General features: G+C 36.1%; 1 protein-coding gene across 8 annotated transcripts in view; it reads left to right on the forward strand.

The window, feature by feature from the left end:
- Positions 1-19,800, forward strand: part of SORBS2 (sorbin and SH3 domain containing 2) — a 203,984-nt gene that overhangs the window by 168,573 nt on the left and 15,611 nt on the right. For 2 of the 8 annotated variants that reach the window (XM_083860952.1, XM_083860956.1), the window contains 8 exons: positions 1,400-1,456; positions 5,177-5,229; positions 5,909-6,096; positions 12,588-12,676; positions 15,126-15,172; positions 16,479-16,593; positions 16,688-16,816; positions 18,559-18,762. In XM_083860952.1, the coding sequence (XP_083717078.1) occupies positions 1,400-1,456; positions 5,177-5,229; positions 5,909-6,096; positions 12,588-12,676; positions 15,126-15,172; positions 16,479-16,593; positions 16,688-16,816; positions 18,559-18,762 (882 nt within the window). Of the gene's footprint in view, positions 1-1,399; positions 1,457-5,176; positions 5,230-5,908; positions 6,097-8,352; positions 9,913-12,584; positions 12,677-15,125; positions 15,173-16,478; positions 16,594-16,687; positions 16,817-18,558; positions 18,763-19,800 lie in introns of all 8 variants that reach the window. The other 6 variants (XM_083860954.1, XM_083860953.1, XM_083860955.1 and 3 more) reach the window with 4 other exon arrangements.

Below are 19,800 nucleotides of genomic sequence, written 5' to 3' on the forward strand. Positions count from 1 at the left end.
ACCCGAAGAGTTCCATCTGACCAAAACACCTAAAAATCAGAAATATCTCAATTTTTCACCTTTGATTTCTTAAGTACTTGCAGTTCTTCTGCAAATGCCATAGGTTTAATTGTATCTGAGTACTTAAGGCTGTTTCACCATTTTTTACAATGGTAAAACAGTAATATTGTCCTTGAGGCAAGACTGAGAACTAGTTTTCACTTCCTTCCTGCACAATGCCTTAACAACTAGGTTGGAGATGCACCTGCTCTTGCTTTTGCTCACTCCCTCTCTGGCTCCACAGAGCTCAAATTCTTTCCTGTACACTCTAACATCTTTAGGAAAAAGGATAGCAAGTGTCTTCATCAGAGAAAAGTGTCTGAGAGGATAGCTGGAATATCCAGACAGGTGGAAAATTAAAAGTTAAAATCCCCTTAGAAAAAGAAGGGGAGTAAACCCAAGCATTCCCTCAGTCTTTTTAAGCATTCTCATCGCTCCCCAGGATCCTCCCCAAGATTTTTTTGAATTTAAAAGGCAGAAGCCACAAGCCACAGACAGGAAGTCTGAAGTAGACGTAAGTTTGAGAGTATCAGGATTTAAAATATCCCCATTCTTTTCTTTTCCTCTCAGCCAACAATTCTCTGGAGGCCTATCAGAATTTTAATTAGTGACATGCCAGGCTAGATGAGGAGCTTGAGCAGTTGACACAGGGCCTTGGAGGACACCTTGGAACCAGGCACTTTAGTCCCTTTCTGTAGCTAGCCATAAACCAAAATCAGAACTCCTTGCTACTTCAGGGAGAGCAGAAGAGAAAGCAAATAATATACACTCTTTTAAAATCTTAACGGTTTAATCAGAGCATTTTAAAAAATTACCCATTGAATATTAATACCCTCTGGGGAAAAAATAGGTAAATATATCTGAGTTTAATTTGTTTTGCAATGGTCTATAATGTTATCACATTGTCATGGATTACTTCTATCTCCATTATCCTGCCATTCAAGTAGTTTTGTCATTTCTCCCTCTAGGTGGGTAGAAACAGTATGGATAAATTCTTCTGATGAACCATATCTCAACAATATTTTACTGATAACAATAACTTTTAAGATAAAATATATTGAAATTCCTCCAAGAGAGCATAACTATGATGCTTCACACTTTTCTCTCTCAGTATTAAAAACTGCCGGTATTTATTCAACCATTCCAGTTGTAATTTTTACCACCTGAAGTTACTAACATTTTATTAAGATATTTTAAAAATAACATATTTATCCTTCCATTCTACCCATGTGTGTCACTCTTTGTATCTGGCACTGTCAACACTTAATTTCTAACTGTGTCACCTTTTCCACATGTTTCATTCCTTGCTGCCATTGATTCTACTCCATTTCATCTCTACACTTCTGCTTTTATGATGCAGCCACCTAAAAAGCTTTTGGACTATGTTCAAGACAGTTCTTCTGGTGTTTCCAATGAGGTAAATGAATGGTTCTTTTTCAGATGATTCTCTTGGGAAGAAGGGTTGGAATGCTCACCATTTATGTCTTAGGTTTGTTAAAATTTAGTGGTTTCCTTCTGATAGCTATGAGACATTTCTAATGCACAATCATTGTATCTTTGTCTTCATATCTTTCCAGATCACTAGTACATTTGGATGTTGATCTTATTATCCTAGGAACTGTGAGTCCTTATCCCCAAAACTTCTCAGAGATTAACACCCAGAATTACACAACACTCCATACGTCTCTAACTCTTTGACAAATTCCCACTTTTCAGAGTTGGGCAAGTGCATTGCACAATCAATCCATCAGCACAGTGTATTTTTAAATTAAAATATCTGACTGCAAATTCTACGTGTCAAGTGAAAGTCTTTGTGGCTAAGTTGCCATTTCTCCAATTAAGTATTTATGACTAAGGTTGCTCATCAGGTAAAACAGCAGTTAATAGTACTGTTGTAATTTATAACTCAGGATTGACAGTTGCTGTCAGTACCCCAAATAAAATTCATCAAGATTGGGTACAGGGCTAACATTGCCCTTCTCTGAGTGGGAGAGATTCAGCCTTTCATTCCTTCTCCACTCCCTTACCATTTTTACAGCTTTAGGGCAAAATTCAGTGAATCTTTTACTGACAACTTTGCTTCATATGGTGGCTTTACTTCATTCATATTTGTGATTCACTGTCATCTTCTGTAGTTTCTCCAAAAGTTAAACTCAAATTGTGGTCTTAAATTGTTAATTGTTTAAAATTTATTCTAATTTGGTTTTAAGCTCTCTATATATCTAGAAAAACCTCATAATTATGATATTTGGGCCCAGCTGTCTGATAGAAAAAGTTTCTTGTCCTTTTGTAATTCCTGTTGGTTTTCAATATATCAAGGAAGACAATTTAAATGCCCTAACATGACTTTGAAATATTCCCATGTTCAGTAGGTCTGAGTAAAATGGCTATTAAATAACACTGGTTTTCTCTTTGATTAGTTTACAAAGAGTCCTGTCTTTAATTTTGAAATTTTAGTAATCTTTAAATATGATAAATCATGTTCAAGAACTACAGCAACTTAATATTTCTCTGGAGGGGGAGACTATTCAAAATAACTTGGTAAAGTATTATAAACATCATGCAAACAAACCTATTTGTTATTTACCTTTTGCTTTTGCCTCCTTTGCCTAGCTCCATTTTTAGAAAACATTAAAGCCTTGATGAATGAAAACAGCTAAAATACAGGCTTAATTTTAAATATATATCTCATTTTTTTAGTAAACCAAAGTATTCAAAGAAGACTGTATTTGGTAGTTTGGAGTTGTCATCTCCAGGTTTATTTTCTTTTTTCCAAGTGGTCTTTATTCATATAGAGCAGTGTTGAATATTGTGGAAGATGGCTAATTATCTTTAGAGCTGGTAGAGATGAGCTCAGTTGGGCCTTCTAAAAGTAGGTAAATAAACGCCCAAGAGCTGACCTGACAGGACAGCTGCAAACAGTAAAACAAACAGTAAAAACCAGCCATGCACAGTGTTTACTTTAACCTTTCCTCTTCATGTCACATCAATGAAGCTCTACCTGTGGAGAGAAGGTATAAACTCCACACATTCTATAAACAATAACATATGCCTATAGCAAAAATTAATGTTGTAGAATGGACAACATACAGGATCTATCATATAGAAAAACCTTCAAAGCCAGCATCAAATAAAGGATAAAAGGACAAGTTACATACAAGGCGATAAGAGAGTCTGAAAGGATGAAAAGCGAAAGCCACATAGTAACCCAGCAGTCAGTTTTGGCATGATACACACTTCTAGCCATCTTAGGCTGATCACTGACACACTGTGTATGGCCTGAGGAATGCTGTGGATAAGGAAGATCCTTTTGGTGTGATTTCCATTGTGTGGTTTACCCATAGCCTTCCATAGGAGAGACTCCTTTGGGAGTGACATTATGGTCTGTACAGCCGTGGAACTACTACAAGTGGTGGGAAGCAATCATTGCCTTGGGGCCATTTGGCCACTGTAACCTCACAGATGGTCAGTTGTTGCTGGTGGAAGTGGTTGGCATCTGCACAAAAGACTCCATAATGACAATTTATCTGCAGTGTTTGTACCACCTTGTGCAACAATTCTGAGCAATCACCTGTGGTCCTTGAGTTTCCTTCCTGGGTGGTTCCAGACCATGGCAGTGACTGGACAAGAGAAGGAAGATGGTTGTGGCCAGTTTTGAAATGACACTTGGATGTTTTCCAGGACAGGCTGAATGTGTGTTTTATGGACAGTGTAGGGAAGCACACAGACCTGAGACGTTTGCTTACTGTAGTTATACTGGCTGTTGGTGTGAGCAGCACTGCTTCTGGCTTCTATAGTTTTATTGCAGACAAACCTCATAGTATTGGATATATATCTTAAAATCATTGAATTTGGAGAGTGATGTGGGAATTGTCACAAAGTACTTTTAAGCCTTCAGAAGGTGTAAAGAAAAACTTGAAAATATGAACTATGTGAACATTTGGAATTATCTTAGCTCAAGTTTTAGATAAGATTTGTTTCATATTGTGGCATGTTTGTGTGGCTCTCCCTGTCCCATAGTCCTACAAAATCTGTTCCCAAATATTCTAGGACTACTGGTGACTTGTGGAAGTGTACCTAAGTGTCAGTTAAATCTGGGTGAACTTCTCTTCATGAACTTGCAGACCAAATCACATCACTGGGGGAAAGAAATCTAACAAAAGAAAGGACTTATACAGGCCAGAAGTGCCTTTTCTTTGGCAGTCCTTCAGGAAGAAGATTTTTTCATGCAGGGAAAAGCCAAGAAGACTCTCTATAAAGGGGAAAAATACTTCCTGCACCTTAGAAATCAATATGATAGTTCTATTTTCAGTCCACTGGGTTATGGAAAGCTGAAATGACATGCCAGGAACTTGAAAGAAGTTTAATTGTTGAACCTGACTGCTTTGTACGCATGAAGAAATACCCCAGCAACCATGCAATTCATTCTAGATTCATACCTGGTTACCAGAATCATAATATTACTTAATTCTGACTGAAGGCATGAAATGGTTGATTTAAAATCAGTAGTCATTCAAGGTTGATTTTGTGTTAATAATACAATTATGGAAGTTACATCTCCCAGTGTTCATGCAGTAGCTACATCTGTAACTCCATAAGCAATGACTAATGTTTTGTGATGAGAACTGTTCTTACCAGGATTACAAGGTATATAAGGCCAGTTGTTGACCACAACAACATGGGATTGACAAAAGTTTTTGGCTATTATTGACTGTGGGATTTTGGTGAGTAACTGAGGGATGAGGAGAAGCTTTCCAGACCTCACATGTACATGAAGGAATAATTTTAGATTTTTATGTTTTTATAGTAAAGATTTGTTTCAGCTGTTCTGTGTCTGGTTTTGAAAAGTGTAAAGAAAAGCATGATTTGGAATCCTTATTTAGCAGTGCTTCAAAGGAAAAAATATTACTTAAGTAGAATAGAAAATGAAGTCTAGCATTGCTTTTTAAAAGCTGCATCATTTATTCTCATGAAATGTTGCTGTGTCTGTGACAGAGTGCCCAGGATGTTAATCATCATGGGCTGTTGTTACAGGATTTGCCGCAGAGTAACAAAGAGTTATCAAACATTATAAACAAAAATTGTCAATCTTTTTTCAAATACATACATAACAATCCATGTGGGTTTTTTTTCACAGGCTTCCTTATATCATCACTATTCAACAGACAGAGGCCTGGACAGGCCCTCCAGGTAAGAAATAATGTCTATTACTTCAGCAGACACAGATTATCCAGTCTGAGGGTCTTCTTTGGAACCTGAAATCAGCAGATTTTGTGAAGAAGCAGATTTTAACATTCAGCTTGTGAGCTACTGGCAAATTACATGCTTGGAGAGAGTGTTGATTCTGATACCGATGTGTAGATTTTATTTTAGTTTTCCAAGGACTTAGTGTTTACATTCAAATTAACCATACTGTGTTCTAGGTCTTTCCACTAACATCCCTGAGCTTCTCTCTCAGCAGCAGTGATTTATTCTTTACCCTTACTGCCTGCAGCATATGCAGTGCTGTTTTCCTAAGCATGATGCCTTAACTGTTCTCGGTCTCTGTCTTTTTCCTATCTTTGTACTTAAAGTCTAGTTCCAAAAAGTAGTCTAAAATAACTCAATGCATTTATTTCAAAGAAAATGTCATAGTAATGTTGTGTAAAACTTTAAAACAACCAGGTTAAGAACAAATTAATCTTTTTACTGGGAAATAGGCTGTAAGATGTGTGAGACCAGTGCTTCTTCCCTTTACGTGTTTTTTTTTCATGTATTTATTTTGGTATCTTTTAATCTATAAGCCAGTAATATAATTATGACCTTACTTCTTAAATTCCTGAATTCTGAGGTCAGAATCAGGCTGCTACTGATACACTTTTTTCTATAGTTCTGCGAGTACTGCAAGTGACTACAGAAAGCGAAGGAAGTCAGAACCTGCTGTAAGTCATCAGAGGGCACCCAGTGATCAGAATGCCAACAGACCTAACCTGGGCCGTACAGACACACAGGGCCCAAGCACCACCCTTAGGAAGCCTTTAACTAGCTCATCTCCTTCTTCTCCATCAAGAGCAAAAGGTAAGAGTGGACCACATTTGTTAGCAGAAGACTACTGATGATGTGTCGTACTATATATTATATACTATATACTATACATTGGTAGCAACTGCCTCTTGTCTCTTGGTGCATTGCCCCAGGGAATGTGATGTGAAGCAACAGCTTTGGCCTTTTCATGAAAGACTGACTCGTTTATGGGTATAATTTTAAGCTGAAAAGCTGGATTTGTAACAAGGATTTTCCAGCTTCAACTGCTTGTTCTAACAAAAGAGAATTGAATACTTAAAAGAAGACTGAATTCTACCATCATATATAAACCCTAACATTTTTATTAGCTCTACTACCCTCTTACTAGATTATTGTGATTTTAAAACAAGTGTTATTATATTGAGAAAGTAAATTGAGACAAATAACCTGTAAGATTAAAGATGTGTTTCCAGGATAGACCTTTTCAATCCATAGCTGATGTCTTAGACATTGTCAGTTATCAGGACTTAATGTAATCAAGCAAATATCCATAGTTATCAGGACCTAATTTAATCAAAAGAGCGTCCATAGTCTGATATTTTACTTTCTAAATCCTTGGAAATACTTAGTACAGCTGATGCAATCTAATTAGCTTATTTTTGGCAAGTAACTCACCATCCTGTTACTGTTTTCCACTTCACTCCAGGAGAGATCACAGAGTCGGTTGTTCATTTGGGTTAGGAGGTTTGGATGGCTTTTTCTAGAAAGACAAAAAGCTTCCAGTAAAACATAAAATAGAAGTAATATGTAGAATAATACTGCATACAATATGTCTTCTTCTGTTCAAATTAGTATTATTACTATTCTCTTAATTGCTATATTTTGCAGCTATATTAACCAGTAAATGTCTGTAAAAGTAAATTCTCGGTGAAAATAACATAATATCTAGACTGCAACAGAATGTGTCAAAGAAAAACCATGAGGAATATTGAGAGTGAGGTGATTAAAAAGCAAATGTATTTTAAACATTCAAAATATTAAAGTGTTATAGCAGTAATTTTAAAAGTGGGTTAACTCATCCATTTGGTTTACCAGGCCAGGCAGTAAAAGGTTGATAGATTCCACTTGCCTGCACATGCCTTTGACTCCATCACCAATAACAAGCACTAAGCATGACTTCAACACTTCTGTGTTTGAAAATCCTTCTATTAAGAGTATCTTCCACAGCAAATTAGCTTTCAGGTGACACTGCTCTCTCCCAGCATTATGACCCCTGTAGAATGTTAATTATTCTTGAAATTAACCAATTTGTTAAAGAAGGAGCACATTATAAACTGATCAGCATGAGTTTTGAACTCAAGTGTTTCAGTTTCAGATCTAGATTCAATTTTTTCTAGAAAGCAGACTGAGCTGTTTGAAGCAATCTTCCTGAACTGAATGTTGCCACTTGAGACCATTTTTTGAAAGCTCAGTACAATTATGAAAGACCACAATTACAAATTAGTCTCATAGTGTCTTCTAGATCTACCATGCACATAAAAATATGTCTTAAAGCTTGAAAACTCAGGCCTTTGTTATGGAAGTCAGTCTAAGGGTTATTTTTACTTCTGCATTGTGGTCAGTTTCAGTAAACTGATACACCTTCCTTTACACTTGCATAACACTTCTTGAGCTGCCTTGTTCTGCCCTGCATAAGTGGTACAAAACACTGCTCCTGTCAGTGCTACCACTGGGAAGGAGCAGGCTACCTGTGAATGTCTTGGAGAAATTTCCTATTTGATCTGCTACAAAGGTTAATCTTTATTTTAACTATCTTAGAATATGTGGATGCTTTGAACTGTGAGCATTATGCAGGTTAAAAATCCTAAACAATGTTTTCAGAATGCCCAAGGGGAAAAGTTGGTATTACCCTGAGGTCTAGATTTAAAGGCTGCATCTTTAAATCCTTTGCAGCTTTTATTGTCTGTTGACCTGCTTAAAAATGCCAGTTAATCCCCAATTAATGCCTGGTTTCTTATGTTGCTTTAATGGCAGGGGTTGTGGAGGAGAGAACATCTCTATAATTAATAAGGAATTCTTTTTGTTGTTCAAATTATCATGCCTGCATTTTTGCAGCTGGAAAATAACTTCATTATTAGCTCTGCTGTCCTAGGCTGTAACAAACTACATACTGACCTAAGTTGATAGATGCACTAATTGCTGTCTCTTTTCTAGTCTTTCTAATACTTACTGATGCTAATTCCAACTTTCTGAATCTTTTAATTTCTGGCAATGTCTCTTTTTTACCATGCTGCTCTATGGATTATAAAGGTGGGGATATTAGCAAAGTATATCCATCCCTTTTAAGTTACTCGGTGCACAACCACAACACCTCAAATGAATTAGATTACTGTAGCACTTACAGACAACATTTAGCTGTTCCAAATGATTCAAGAAGGGCAACCAGCTACAAGAATGGCTGGCAAATGACTCGCCAAAATGCAGAAGTCTGGAGTAGCACAGAGGAAGCTGCTTCTCCAAAGAGGAAATCCCGTAGCTGTGATGACCTGTTAACAGATGATCACGACAGCTATCCTGATGCGCAGGCCAAGGCTGAAAGCATGGGCTCTCTTTTATGTGAGGAGGACTCCAAAGAAATTTGCTCAATGAACTGGAACGCTCCGTATGTTGAGGGCCGTGGTAGTGGTAGGTCAAGGGTTCGTCACAGATCTGCACATGATGCTCCAGGTTTCCTGAAGATGTACAAAAAGATGCACCGCATCAATCGCAAGGACTTGATGAATTCTGAGATGATTTGTTCTGTAAAGTCCAGAATACTGCAATATGAAAAAGAACAGCACAAAGGTATTCTTCAAGGCTGGAGAGAGTCTTCTACTGAGGAGGTGCCCAGAGACATGGTGCCAACCAGAATATCTGAATTTGAAAAGTTAATTCAGAAGTCAAAATCGATGCCGAACCTTGGTGATGACATGTTGTCAGCAGTTACATTAGAGCCTCCTAAAAATGGCTTATGTCCAAAGAGGCGATTTTCTATTGAATCCCTGCTGGAAGAAGAAACTCCAGTCAGACATCCCTCTCAGGTACAACAGAGCTACAAGTCTAAAACCCTGGTGCCAATTCATATTGAAGTAACCAGTGATGAGCCACAACGATCACATATAGATTTTTCAGACAGCGATCAAGACGGAGTGGTTTCTGATCTCAGTGACTTTATCCAGATAGAGGGTTCATCCTTTTGTAGTGAAAGTGACTTTGATCACTTTTCCTTCACTTCATCTGAAAGCTTTTATGGATCTGGCCATCACCACCACCACCATCACCACCACCACAGGCATCTCATCAGCTCTTGCAAAGGACGATGTCCAGCATCCTACACCCGCTTCACCACCATGCTAAAACATGAAAGGGCTAAGCAAGAAACCACTGAAGATCCAAGGAGACAGGAAGCAGAATCTGGCCTGTCTAAGATAGCATTCCTCGTCAGTCCAGTGCCTTTCCGGAGGAAAAAAAGTGCAGCTCCTAAAAAACAAACTGAAAAGAAAAAATGCAAGTCATCTGTATTTGAAGCACTAGATTCTGCACTTAAAGACATCTGTGACCAAATAAAAGCCGAAAAAAGGCGGGGAAGCTTGCCCGACAACAGTATATTACACAGACTTATTACTGAGCTGCTTCCAGACATTCCAGAAAGGAATTCATCTCTTAAAGCTCTGAAAAAGAGTCCCACGCACCAGCCTTTTCATCCACTGCCTCAAGATGGTGCTATCCATTGTCCACTGTACCAGAATGATTGTGGAAGATTACCTCTTAGTGCCTCTTTCCCAGACATGGATGCAACTAACAACAATGATAGTGCACTGTGTTTCCAAGGTGGATTAACTTTCTTCCTCTATCCTTGTGACTGACTTAACCAACCTTACTCCCTGTGTTTCCCACCCTTTCTCATTCCACTTTCTGTTGTCTATAAGAATCTTTCATCCCACAAAATTCTTAGTGAAGGACATCATTTTCACATAGGTGTTGAGGATAGATAAATTTGCTGTCTATTCACAAAATACAGTAATCCAACTGAAGTAGCAGTGCATTTCAACTAATTGAAACTAAATTATTTCTATAAATTATAAAGATGTTATTAAGCAGTGAATTCATGCATCATAAGGTGCTGGTCAAACTGAAAACAATGTGCAGATAACCCTTTCTTTATCACTGAAGTAAAAAGAATCAGAATCTAAAATATGTTTTACTATATAATTTTGTTAAATGTAAGTGATAAAAATGCTGTTAATTCTGCCACTATCGTAGAAAGTTGATTCTGTTTTCTTATGAATCCACTGCTTTGTGTTACTTTTTGTGAATAGATGTCGAAGGTCATTTTAGGAAGTTTCCATTTCCACTGTTCAAACTATACAATTTCCAATTTCTGTGGCAGCAAAACTGATTCTTTCCATAGAATTTCAAAATGTCTATGAAATTTTGAGAAATTTCCTGTCCTCTTAGAAGAGAATTTCTCAATAATCAAAACATGAATGAAATTGTCAGGGTAAGTATCACCAATCTGTTTCTAAAGTTACTGCTTTGAGTTGTTTGTTGCTCTGCTTCTTTTTTGCCTTTTTTCTTTTATTTTAATCAAAAAAGAAACCATTACTTGAAAGATATTATTGAAATCTCAAATGGTTGTAAGAGATAATATCTTTAATATAGAAATTATGCAATATTTGGTCACACCCATCTTATCCTTATTCTCACATATTTTTGTTTCACTTTTGCAAGAAGCACAATAATAAATATGTATTTCAAGAGAAATCAGAATTGAAGGTATTACCATCTTTTCTTAACTAGTTGTAATAGACATTATTTAGAATAGAAAATTTGGTAAAAAAACAGCTATGAAACACAGTTCAGAATTGATTTAGTCATACTTGAGGCCTGATCATGATTAACCCTGGCAGACAGTACTACACAATGAGACTGAAATTGTTAAATGTTCTGGTCACATATTATAGTCTCTAAATGAGAATTTTCCAGTATGTGAAAATAAGGAAATCCATATTGCAAAGTAAATGTGGATTTCTAATAGCCTTTGCAGCTCTGAAGGAGCCTGGCATGAGGAAAGCAATAAACTCTGTCGACATTAATGCCCCTAAAATAGCATGGAGAATGAGTAAAGTAGAATATTCCGTTAGTTTCCATCAGCAGCAGTCACAGTTGATCTCTGCCTCTAATCAAGCTTCATGTTTTGTTGGATCTGTGTGCATCTCTTACAGGCACACAGAGGCCTGAAGGTCAATAGCAGATGACTGAAAACTACCAATATTGACTGCATAAGGAGCTGTAGTGAAAAAAAGGAAATTGTTTGTCCTAAAGCTTCTGCATTTTCACTCCTTTCCAATATCCTTCTCTTACTGCTAGAAATTAGGGGAAAAAAAAATTTGGAGTCATTGTATCTTTAGGTTTATGCAGTAGGTGTACATCCTCATTCAGAAACACATGCCATAGCAAAAAAGTTGTCCAGAGGCAATGAATATACTTACTGGGAATGACATACTTACAACCAATGGCATAAATAATAAAATTATCTCTTTACCTCCATTGTATTGATCAATAGCCTCAAGCTTTTCCAGTTAGAATGGATGAGATGCTTTCAGTTCTTTTCTTTGTTCCACCTGTATTTCTTTAGAAATGTATGAGCTTGATAACAGCAGATTGTGGGAATGAAGCCAAAGGAAGACAAACGTAAATCACATATCCAGCAGGAAGTATCACTGTGGTAGTAGGAGACTAAAACAGTACTTCTCAGAAGTTAAGAGGCAGTTCATTAAATAGTTCTGTTTTCATTTTACATTGGCAACCTGCAGAGCTATAGAGTGTATAAGATTTTTGTTTTATCCTCATTAAAACATTAGAAAATATTAACCATCCTGTAATAAACATTGGTAAAGTGTGTTTTAGAAAAGTCTGCCACATAGATTGGTGAGTAATATGACTTGTATTCCATCTCTTAAAAAAGAGTTGTTTTTATGAAGTAACATCCTTTCAAATTCCCTTGTGCTGCCTAACATGTGCCCCTGGTAAAGTAGAAATGTATCTTAGATCACTTAGGAGGAAACAATGTTTCTTCACATTTTCTCATCGAAGCATGCTTGAATCATGTGTTGTGCATGTAGTTATGTGTTTACATTGTTGGTATTCCAAAACAATGTCATGCAACCTGATGAAGTTCGAGCACTGCTGTCATGTCTTCCAATTGGCCCAGCAGGGGAGCATCCTTTTTCACAGTGAGGCATAAATATGCTCTCTCGATCCTCTGTCATATTTTCTATCTTCTTCTGCTCTGGATCAGAGGACAAGCTTAGCCTTTGCTTAAATTAGGGGGTTTTTGTTCCCTTTAAAGGCGTTCTTAACTGTCACATCATGTGCTTTTCTTTCTATTAAATGTAAAATAATAGATTTCAATATCTTTTCACACCCCTAAATGAACGCAAGCAGCATCACAGATTTGAATGGTTTTGTTTATCATCGTTTCACATCATTTCTGTTTTCAGTAGACCAGGAGTCTCCTGGAAGCTATTCTTCTGCTTTCACTGATGTGGGACGATGTACTCCAAGGGAGAGAAGAGGAACTACAGACAAAGAGGTAGTAAAACAACAATGAATAATGCAGCAATATCTATATGGAAAACTGGTAACATATTTGAGACAAGATTCGTGTTGGTTTTAAGACACTATAATGATGTAGACCAAAGGAACGGCATCTTCCTTTTTAATTAAGGAGATTGGTACTTCAAGAAATTTAAATAATATCAAGCTTTGTAGGATAAGCTGTATTCTTCTGTTTATTATTAAACAGATATGGATGTAAATTCACTAGTTATTGATCAGCTCTGTGAAAGCTGATTGGAATGTGTGTTTGGAACAGAGGAAAATAACAGATGTGACTGGGGAAAGGCTCTTGAGGAACCCAAAGTATTACACACAAAGAAACTGGCTTGGTAGTTTCAAAACTGATAGAAAACGTGTATTTCACTGTTATTTTTGTTTGGAAAGCAAATCACCGCTGTTAGTGGATTAGACAAAACCAGTTATCCTAAGAGGAGTCTCTAAGATCTGTAGCAGTGAGTGATTGTAATTAGATAGTGATTGCTTGTAGTAATGCTTTGGAAGAGGAAATGGAAGCAGGCATACCACCTTTAAAGTAACACAAAACATCACTGAAAAGTACATATTGAAAAATAAAGTATATTATTCTGTATCTTAAGAATGCTAATAGATTTAGAACTATAAATTCTCTACAAACAATGTAAAAGCTTACTATATTTTAATTGTTGATGCATAAGATTTTGCTGTGGCTTATATACCTTGATAAATGGTGGTATGGTTAGAACTGAATTCAGATCTATTTATACCCCACTGAAATCTTTATATTGCTGCAATTTGATTAAAAGTTTGATTTTTTTTTTTAAAAAAAAAGACTTCTCATCACAAACTGCAGGCTAAAAAAGCTGCAGGAGCCATACTGTGTGTTCGTTTTAAAGAATCTTGTGATATGGAAAGTCGTCTTTCACTTTGAAAATATGTAAAATGCTTAAATTACAATCCATTTTTAAGATCACTTAAAAGGTTTAAAAATATGCAAGAGGAAAGGCATCTCTATATCCAGTATGTTTTGTACATTTCAAAGTATTTTGTATTTAAATAGCTCCACTGTTCTTTTAATATCCACTTTTTCTGTTACTTGCTTTAGTAGATACAATACCAGCTGAACCAAAATCAGGCAATACTGAATAGGGCTTAGCTAGAGTTGATATGAATCATATGTTGATATGAATATCACCTCCTGTCTAAAGACTGTTTTTAACAACAACAAGGAACAGAAAAATGCTTTTAAATTTAGGCTATCTTATTTGAAGGAGATCTGTAATGGAAAATTGTATTAGTATTGCAAAATTCAAGTTGACAGGATCCCTATAATAACTTCAGGGACTTCTTATTATAGTGAAGACAATTCTGTAGGTGTGTTAAATTTGCTAGTCTTAAAATGACATGAAGGGAGTGAACCAAGTCAGGAACACCTGGCCTGGAATAAAGGTAAAATGCAAAATTTACAAGTGTCTCTTTTTATTTCTGTCATAAGATGTGCACCTTTAAATCATGACAAATAGTATCTCTCAGAAATAGTATAGTCAGCTCATTCTAGTCACTAGTACATCCTAGAGAAGCATTTTTTAGAATGGAGGAATCTTATCTGTGCAAGTACTTGCAGAGAAAGACTAAAACACTTTAACAAATGCCTTCATGTGGTTTCTTGTCACTTCCTCTGAAGTATCTGGTGCCGGGTACTTGTCAGATGCACACATTCCATGAATGAAGCTGTTGGGTCAGATCACAGTTCATATTTTCATTACAGCTTTGAAAACAGTGAAAGTGTGTCAGCCATGCAGGTGAGGAGAGTTAGGGCTGTTTTAGGCAGGTTTTTTTTCAAACAATATTGAGCTTACATGTACTTGGTGACAAACTTGATAAGTGTATCAAAGAAATGTTATAATGTGATTGCCTGTGATAGCAAGAGAGCTGCACAGATGACTCAGATCACCTCCAGTCCTGTGGTTTCTTACAGCATGAATGAATGTAATTATAGAAATTAAAAATATTCCAACCATTTCCAGCTGTCAGAGTGTAGATATGTATAAAAATGTAATGCATCATTTGCAATTGAAATTAGCCTACAGATAAAAAGTTTAACATTAAAAGGCACCTAAAATACTACGGAATATTAAGTATCTGTATTTATGTTATACCTAGAGATCTAGTTGACTATGAGTCACATTGACATAGTTAACTTTTTTATTTACTTTGGCGCTTCTCTTAAACATCGAGTTGCAAAGTAGTCTGCATTAATATTGGTTTTAGAACAAACACCTAACTGCCTTAAAAAAGAAAGACATGTATTTAATTGCCTATTTTTTCAAGAACCATTTAAAGCTCATCCTGTTCTTTTTGGGTTTTGGTCACCTTTTAAAAATTGAAACATATTTATCATATAGTAATACTACCTGAATGTATTAATCACTTTGCCTGTTTTTCAGAAACTGCCAGCTAGAGCTGTATATGACTTTAAAGCTCAAACTTCTAAGTAAGTACTAGACTTCTGTGCATTTAAGAATTTGTAATTCAAGCAAACTCTTTCTACCACCTAAGTGTTTTTTGAGCCAGTTTCAACAGTGAATGCCACAGACACCAGGACCCTGCTTGCTGTCACAGTAGTCCCTGCATTAGCAAACTGTGTGAGAACTTATTTTGTAATAAAATTATCTAAAATTACTATATTCACCATTGTATCTTTTTGAACAAATGAACAGTTGTGCATCTTTAGCCTTCTGGAGCAAAGGTTGTGAGGGACACATATTGAATGCTCTTTATTTGTTGTGAATTACATTTAGGTGACAGAGGGTAAATTGTTTAAGCTACTGTCATAGATAGTGAGTTTATCAAAAGTCTGTATAATGCTTCAGCCTCTTCCTGTCTGTCTTAACATACACAGGCTTTCTGTGGGTTGTGACGTGCCACATACCAACTCAAAAAGCAGTGGTCCATTACAAAATATTGGGAACCACTGATTTAGGGTATGAGAGAGTCAAAGTAGAATGTCTACAATTCATTTCCACTGTTGTTCCAATGATCCAAGACATTTAAACAAACTTTAGATATGACAAAACATTGATGCTAGAATTACATTAGCTGTGTCAGGACAAAACTCAAAACTGAAATTACCAGAGCAGCACGTTAGCTCTTGAAAAACCAAATGGATGATACAGCAAAGATCTCCCAAGCCAGGATCTGAAAATATTCTTAATGATTTTTAGAAGTCCCTTTCTAGGTATCCAACATTTAACATATCACAGTCTCTGAGTATTGAGAAATGGTGAGAACATAATCCTGTGTTCTTCATGCTTCTTAATAGCTGTTATGAAAAAAAAAATGTGTAGAGCAGAAGCTATTATGCTGCAGAAAGATAGTGACAGGCCATAAAGATATGAAATACACTCTGTGGTTTCCCTAGTGAATTCATGAAGAACACCAAGTACCCCTCTGATGCTTGTCATAAAAGCAGTACTTAAACAGGTGATCCAAAAGACACCATATTTGCATGCAGACATCATACAAAGTTCTCTGGTGGTAACTAGCAATACTTCTTTGGAATCACAATGTAAAACAGGCCTTTGTAACCTATAGATATTGCATGGGATTCATAAATGTGAGTCATTTGGTTTTATATGGTATGATCAATTGGTAAATGTACCACAGCTGTGACGTTTTTCTTCAAATGTTTAGTTGTTACATTCTGTTTCAGTTTCAAACTGTAAAGATCTCAGGAACCATGCAGAGAGAAGAGTCAAATGTAAAGCTATAAACATCTGATATAAATAAATTTGTTACAGAGAGCTGTCCTTTAAGAAAGGAGATACTGTCTATATCCTCAGGAAAATTGATCAAAACTGGTATGAGGGTGAGCACCATGGAAGAGTTGGAATATTCCCAATTTCTTATGTTGAGGTTTGTTCTTTGTTTTAATTCCTTTAATTAATTTGAGTAACAGGTCCACAAACCACATGAGAATGATGAAAATCTGGTTTTTCTTTTTCCTTAGAAACTTTCTCCCCCAGAAAAAGCACAGCCTGCCAGGCCACCTCCCCCTGCACAGATTGGAGAGATTGGAGAAGCTGTTGCCAAATATAATTTCAGTGCAGACACAAATGTGGAGTTATCACTTAGAAAGGTACAGTTGAGAACTATCTTCCCTCAAAATATCATTATAATGTCTCCAGAACACATAATGAATATATAGGTAAAGATGTGCTTTGTGCACTCTGCACTCAAGATTTGCAATGCACAAAGTAATGCCATGGTAGGAAACTCTAACATAACAGCTTGTTGGCTTGCAGTCTGTCTCAGCTACCTGCAAATACTGTAAATGTGTTGTGCCTTTAATTTGGACCATGGCAGAGTAGCATATGCAATCATCTGCTAACTGCCAAGCTAAAATTTGAGTTTTCACTTCAATTATCTATTCCTTTTTTAAATTATTATTCCTGGATATCACAGTTATTATAGTAGGGATTTTAATGCAGAATAAAGAGAAAATTACAGAAGATAAAAGATAATGGAAAAAAAAAAGCCTCAGATATTTTTGTGAATGTAAATATTTTATTTAATAACAGTTCTCTGTTTATAATGTTCTATTATCTTTCCTATGCATATCCTGGTAGCTATACTGAATTGCACATGAGCTATATAACTGTTTCATTTCTAAAGTTTGTTAGACTGGAATATTAATACTGTAGAGAAATTTTATTATTGCAGATATTACATACTTAGTTGTGAGAAGCATGTACTTCTCATCCACTGGGAAGTTCTGCCCCTTACCTTTTTTTTTTTTTTTAAGAAGTAGAGTTCATAGAAGCTTTTCAGTGGTTTGTTTTTCTTTTGAACAAAACAGTAAGGATAGAGATGTTTGTTGCTGACCTAGAGCCCAGTCCAGCACTAGTGAAAATAATGGATGTTTTTAACTCATTTGAAATTTGTAAAAGTCAGAGAGGTTTAAAAAAAAAAAAAAAACAGGAATAGGAACTTGGAGAAATTACGGCTTGGGGTAATTTAATGTTTTATTGCTTTCTAAAATTAGCTTTTTTGTTTATGGTGGTGATCATAATCTTGACAGCCCAATTTTGGTTTGTTTGAAAAGTTGATTTGCACTGGTTTTCCTTTGTTCCATCTCACTAAAGACAATTGTAGTGAACTCCACATGCCAACTACAGAAACAAAATCAAAGAAACCCAAAAGAATGCAAAACTAATAGGCAAGGATTTTTTTTCAGAAAGAAATGGTGAAAGGAACATCATGTAAACCAAAGAAGGATGTAGCTCATGAAGTAATAGGTTTGAATATAAAGTCAATGTTTTCAATTTCAATTTCTACAGTCTCTAACAATGAGACCCTGCCAATTTTACATAGGAAAAGCACTTCTTTCTCTCATATTTTCAACAGATTCACAAATTTTAGTTTTCTACCTTCACTTATTCCAATTTTACTGATAACAAAGCCCTTGCATGGATTTAATTAACTTTTATCCCTCTTAAGAAAAAATGGGCATAGCAGTCACTGTTGCATGCAGTAGTTGGGGCATTAGCTAGTAGTTTGGCCAACAATTAAAACAGGTTATGTTCCAAAGAAAAGTGTTAATATTAATCTCCCAAGCAAGAGAAGAGGACTACTTGAGAGTCCCTTGGATAAAAGAACAGTATTTTCAGTCCATATATAACTCCCCATTTTACTGGGTTGGTAGTTTTATATATGGCTATTATCAATGGGAGGAAAAAAGGGAAAATGGAGATGATGCTCAAGACTGATGGGAAGCAGCACTGTAAAGAAGATACTATTACGTGTTAAAATAATACCTGTTATGTAAAAAACTAACTTTCAGTGTATGTGCTGATAACTCATTTTCATAATGCCTTTCAGGGAGACAAAATAATTCTTCTTAAGCGAGTTGATCAAAACTGGTATGAAGGTAAAATACCAGGAACCAACAAGCAAGGCATCTTCCCTGTTTCCTATGTAGAAGTCATCAAAAAGAATCCATCAAAAAGTGTTGATGACTATCCTGACCCTCCAATACCCCAAAGCTATTCTAGTGACAGAATACATCATTTAAGTTCAAATAAGGTAAGGATTTTCTGATGTTAGCTGCCACCCCTAGAGTGGGTTTAGAAGGACTTGTAATTCTTTTGTTAACATTATACATAACTTAGGCATTAAGTACATGTTTTCTCTCTTTCCAGGTAGAATTGCATTACCATGTTGTTAATAAATTATTTTTAATAGACAAGTGTATCTCATATTCTGCCAGCATTTATGCTCTTTTCTTTGTTGGCTGTTACATTATTTTTAGTAGAGACAGGCCGAATTTGGGCAGAAAAGTCAGAGTTAAATTTTTCTCAACAGAGAAAAATTTATTTGGGAATCTCAGCAAGACTTTGAGGGTTATGGGTATGTCTAGCAGATTTCCAATAGTACAATGTGAAGACATTCCCATAACACAGCTGTCCTAAAAGCCTACAGTTCCATAAGCATGCAGGACACAGCTTGCCAAGATCAGTTCTGTACCTTTTGAAGTAAAGGAGAACAGCCAGTGATTCTGTACCAAAACCTTCCTCCTTTTGCCATTCACAGTCTAGCAGGAGGCTGTTTGTACATTCTTTAGAGTGGTTCAGACTGACAGTATTGTTTTATTTAGGAGTGAGATGATTGTTATCACATTTTCAATAAACTTGGATTCAGACTTTTTGGTTGTATATTTTTCACACCAAATGTGTATCATAAGTTCTGAATTCCTTCCTAGTCTAGATAACCACAATAAATCATAATACAGGATGCTGCAGAAAGATTCCTGCATCCTAGTTTGCCTGACTTGTGAGGCTTTGCACTCACCTGTGCAGGGAACATAACAGTTTTGGTAGTGATAGAAACTAAGGAAGTTCCTGCATACAAATTGTGCTTATAATTAACATGTTATCAATTATTTTGAACACTTAAGATGGAAACTTTCTAGATCTTCCTCTTTTCCTTTGATGTTTATCTCTTCAGCGTGGACAGTGGGGTTCGTGTGTAATTATAAACTTCTTTATCCTGCTATCAATCTATGTTTCATTTGGTTTTGTCTCCTTTTCTACTTATATCTACTTCCATACTTGGTGCATTCAC

The sequence above is a fragment of the Zosterops lateralis genome, assembly GCF_965231275.1.
Source record: "Zosterops lateralis genome assembly, chromosome: 5".
Classification (NCBI taxonomy): Eukaryota; Metazoa; Chordata; class Aves; order Passeriformes; family Zosteropidae; genus Zosterops; species Zosterops lateralis.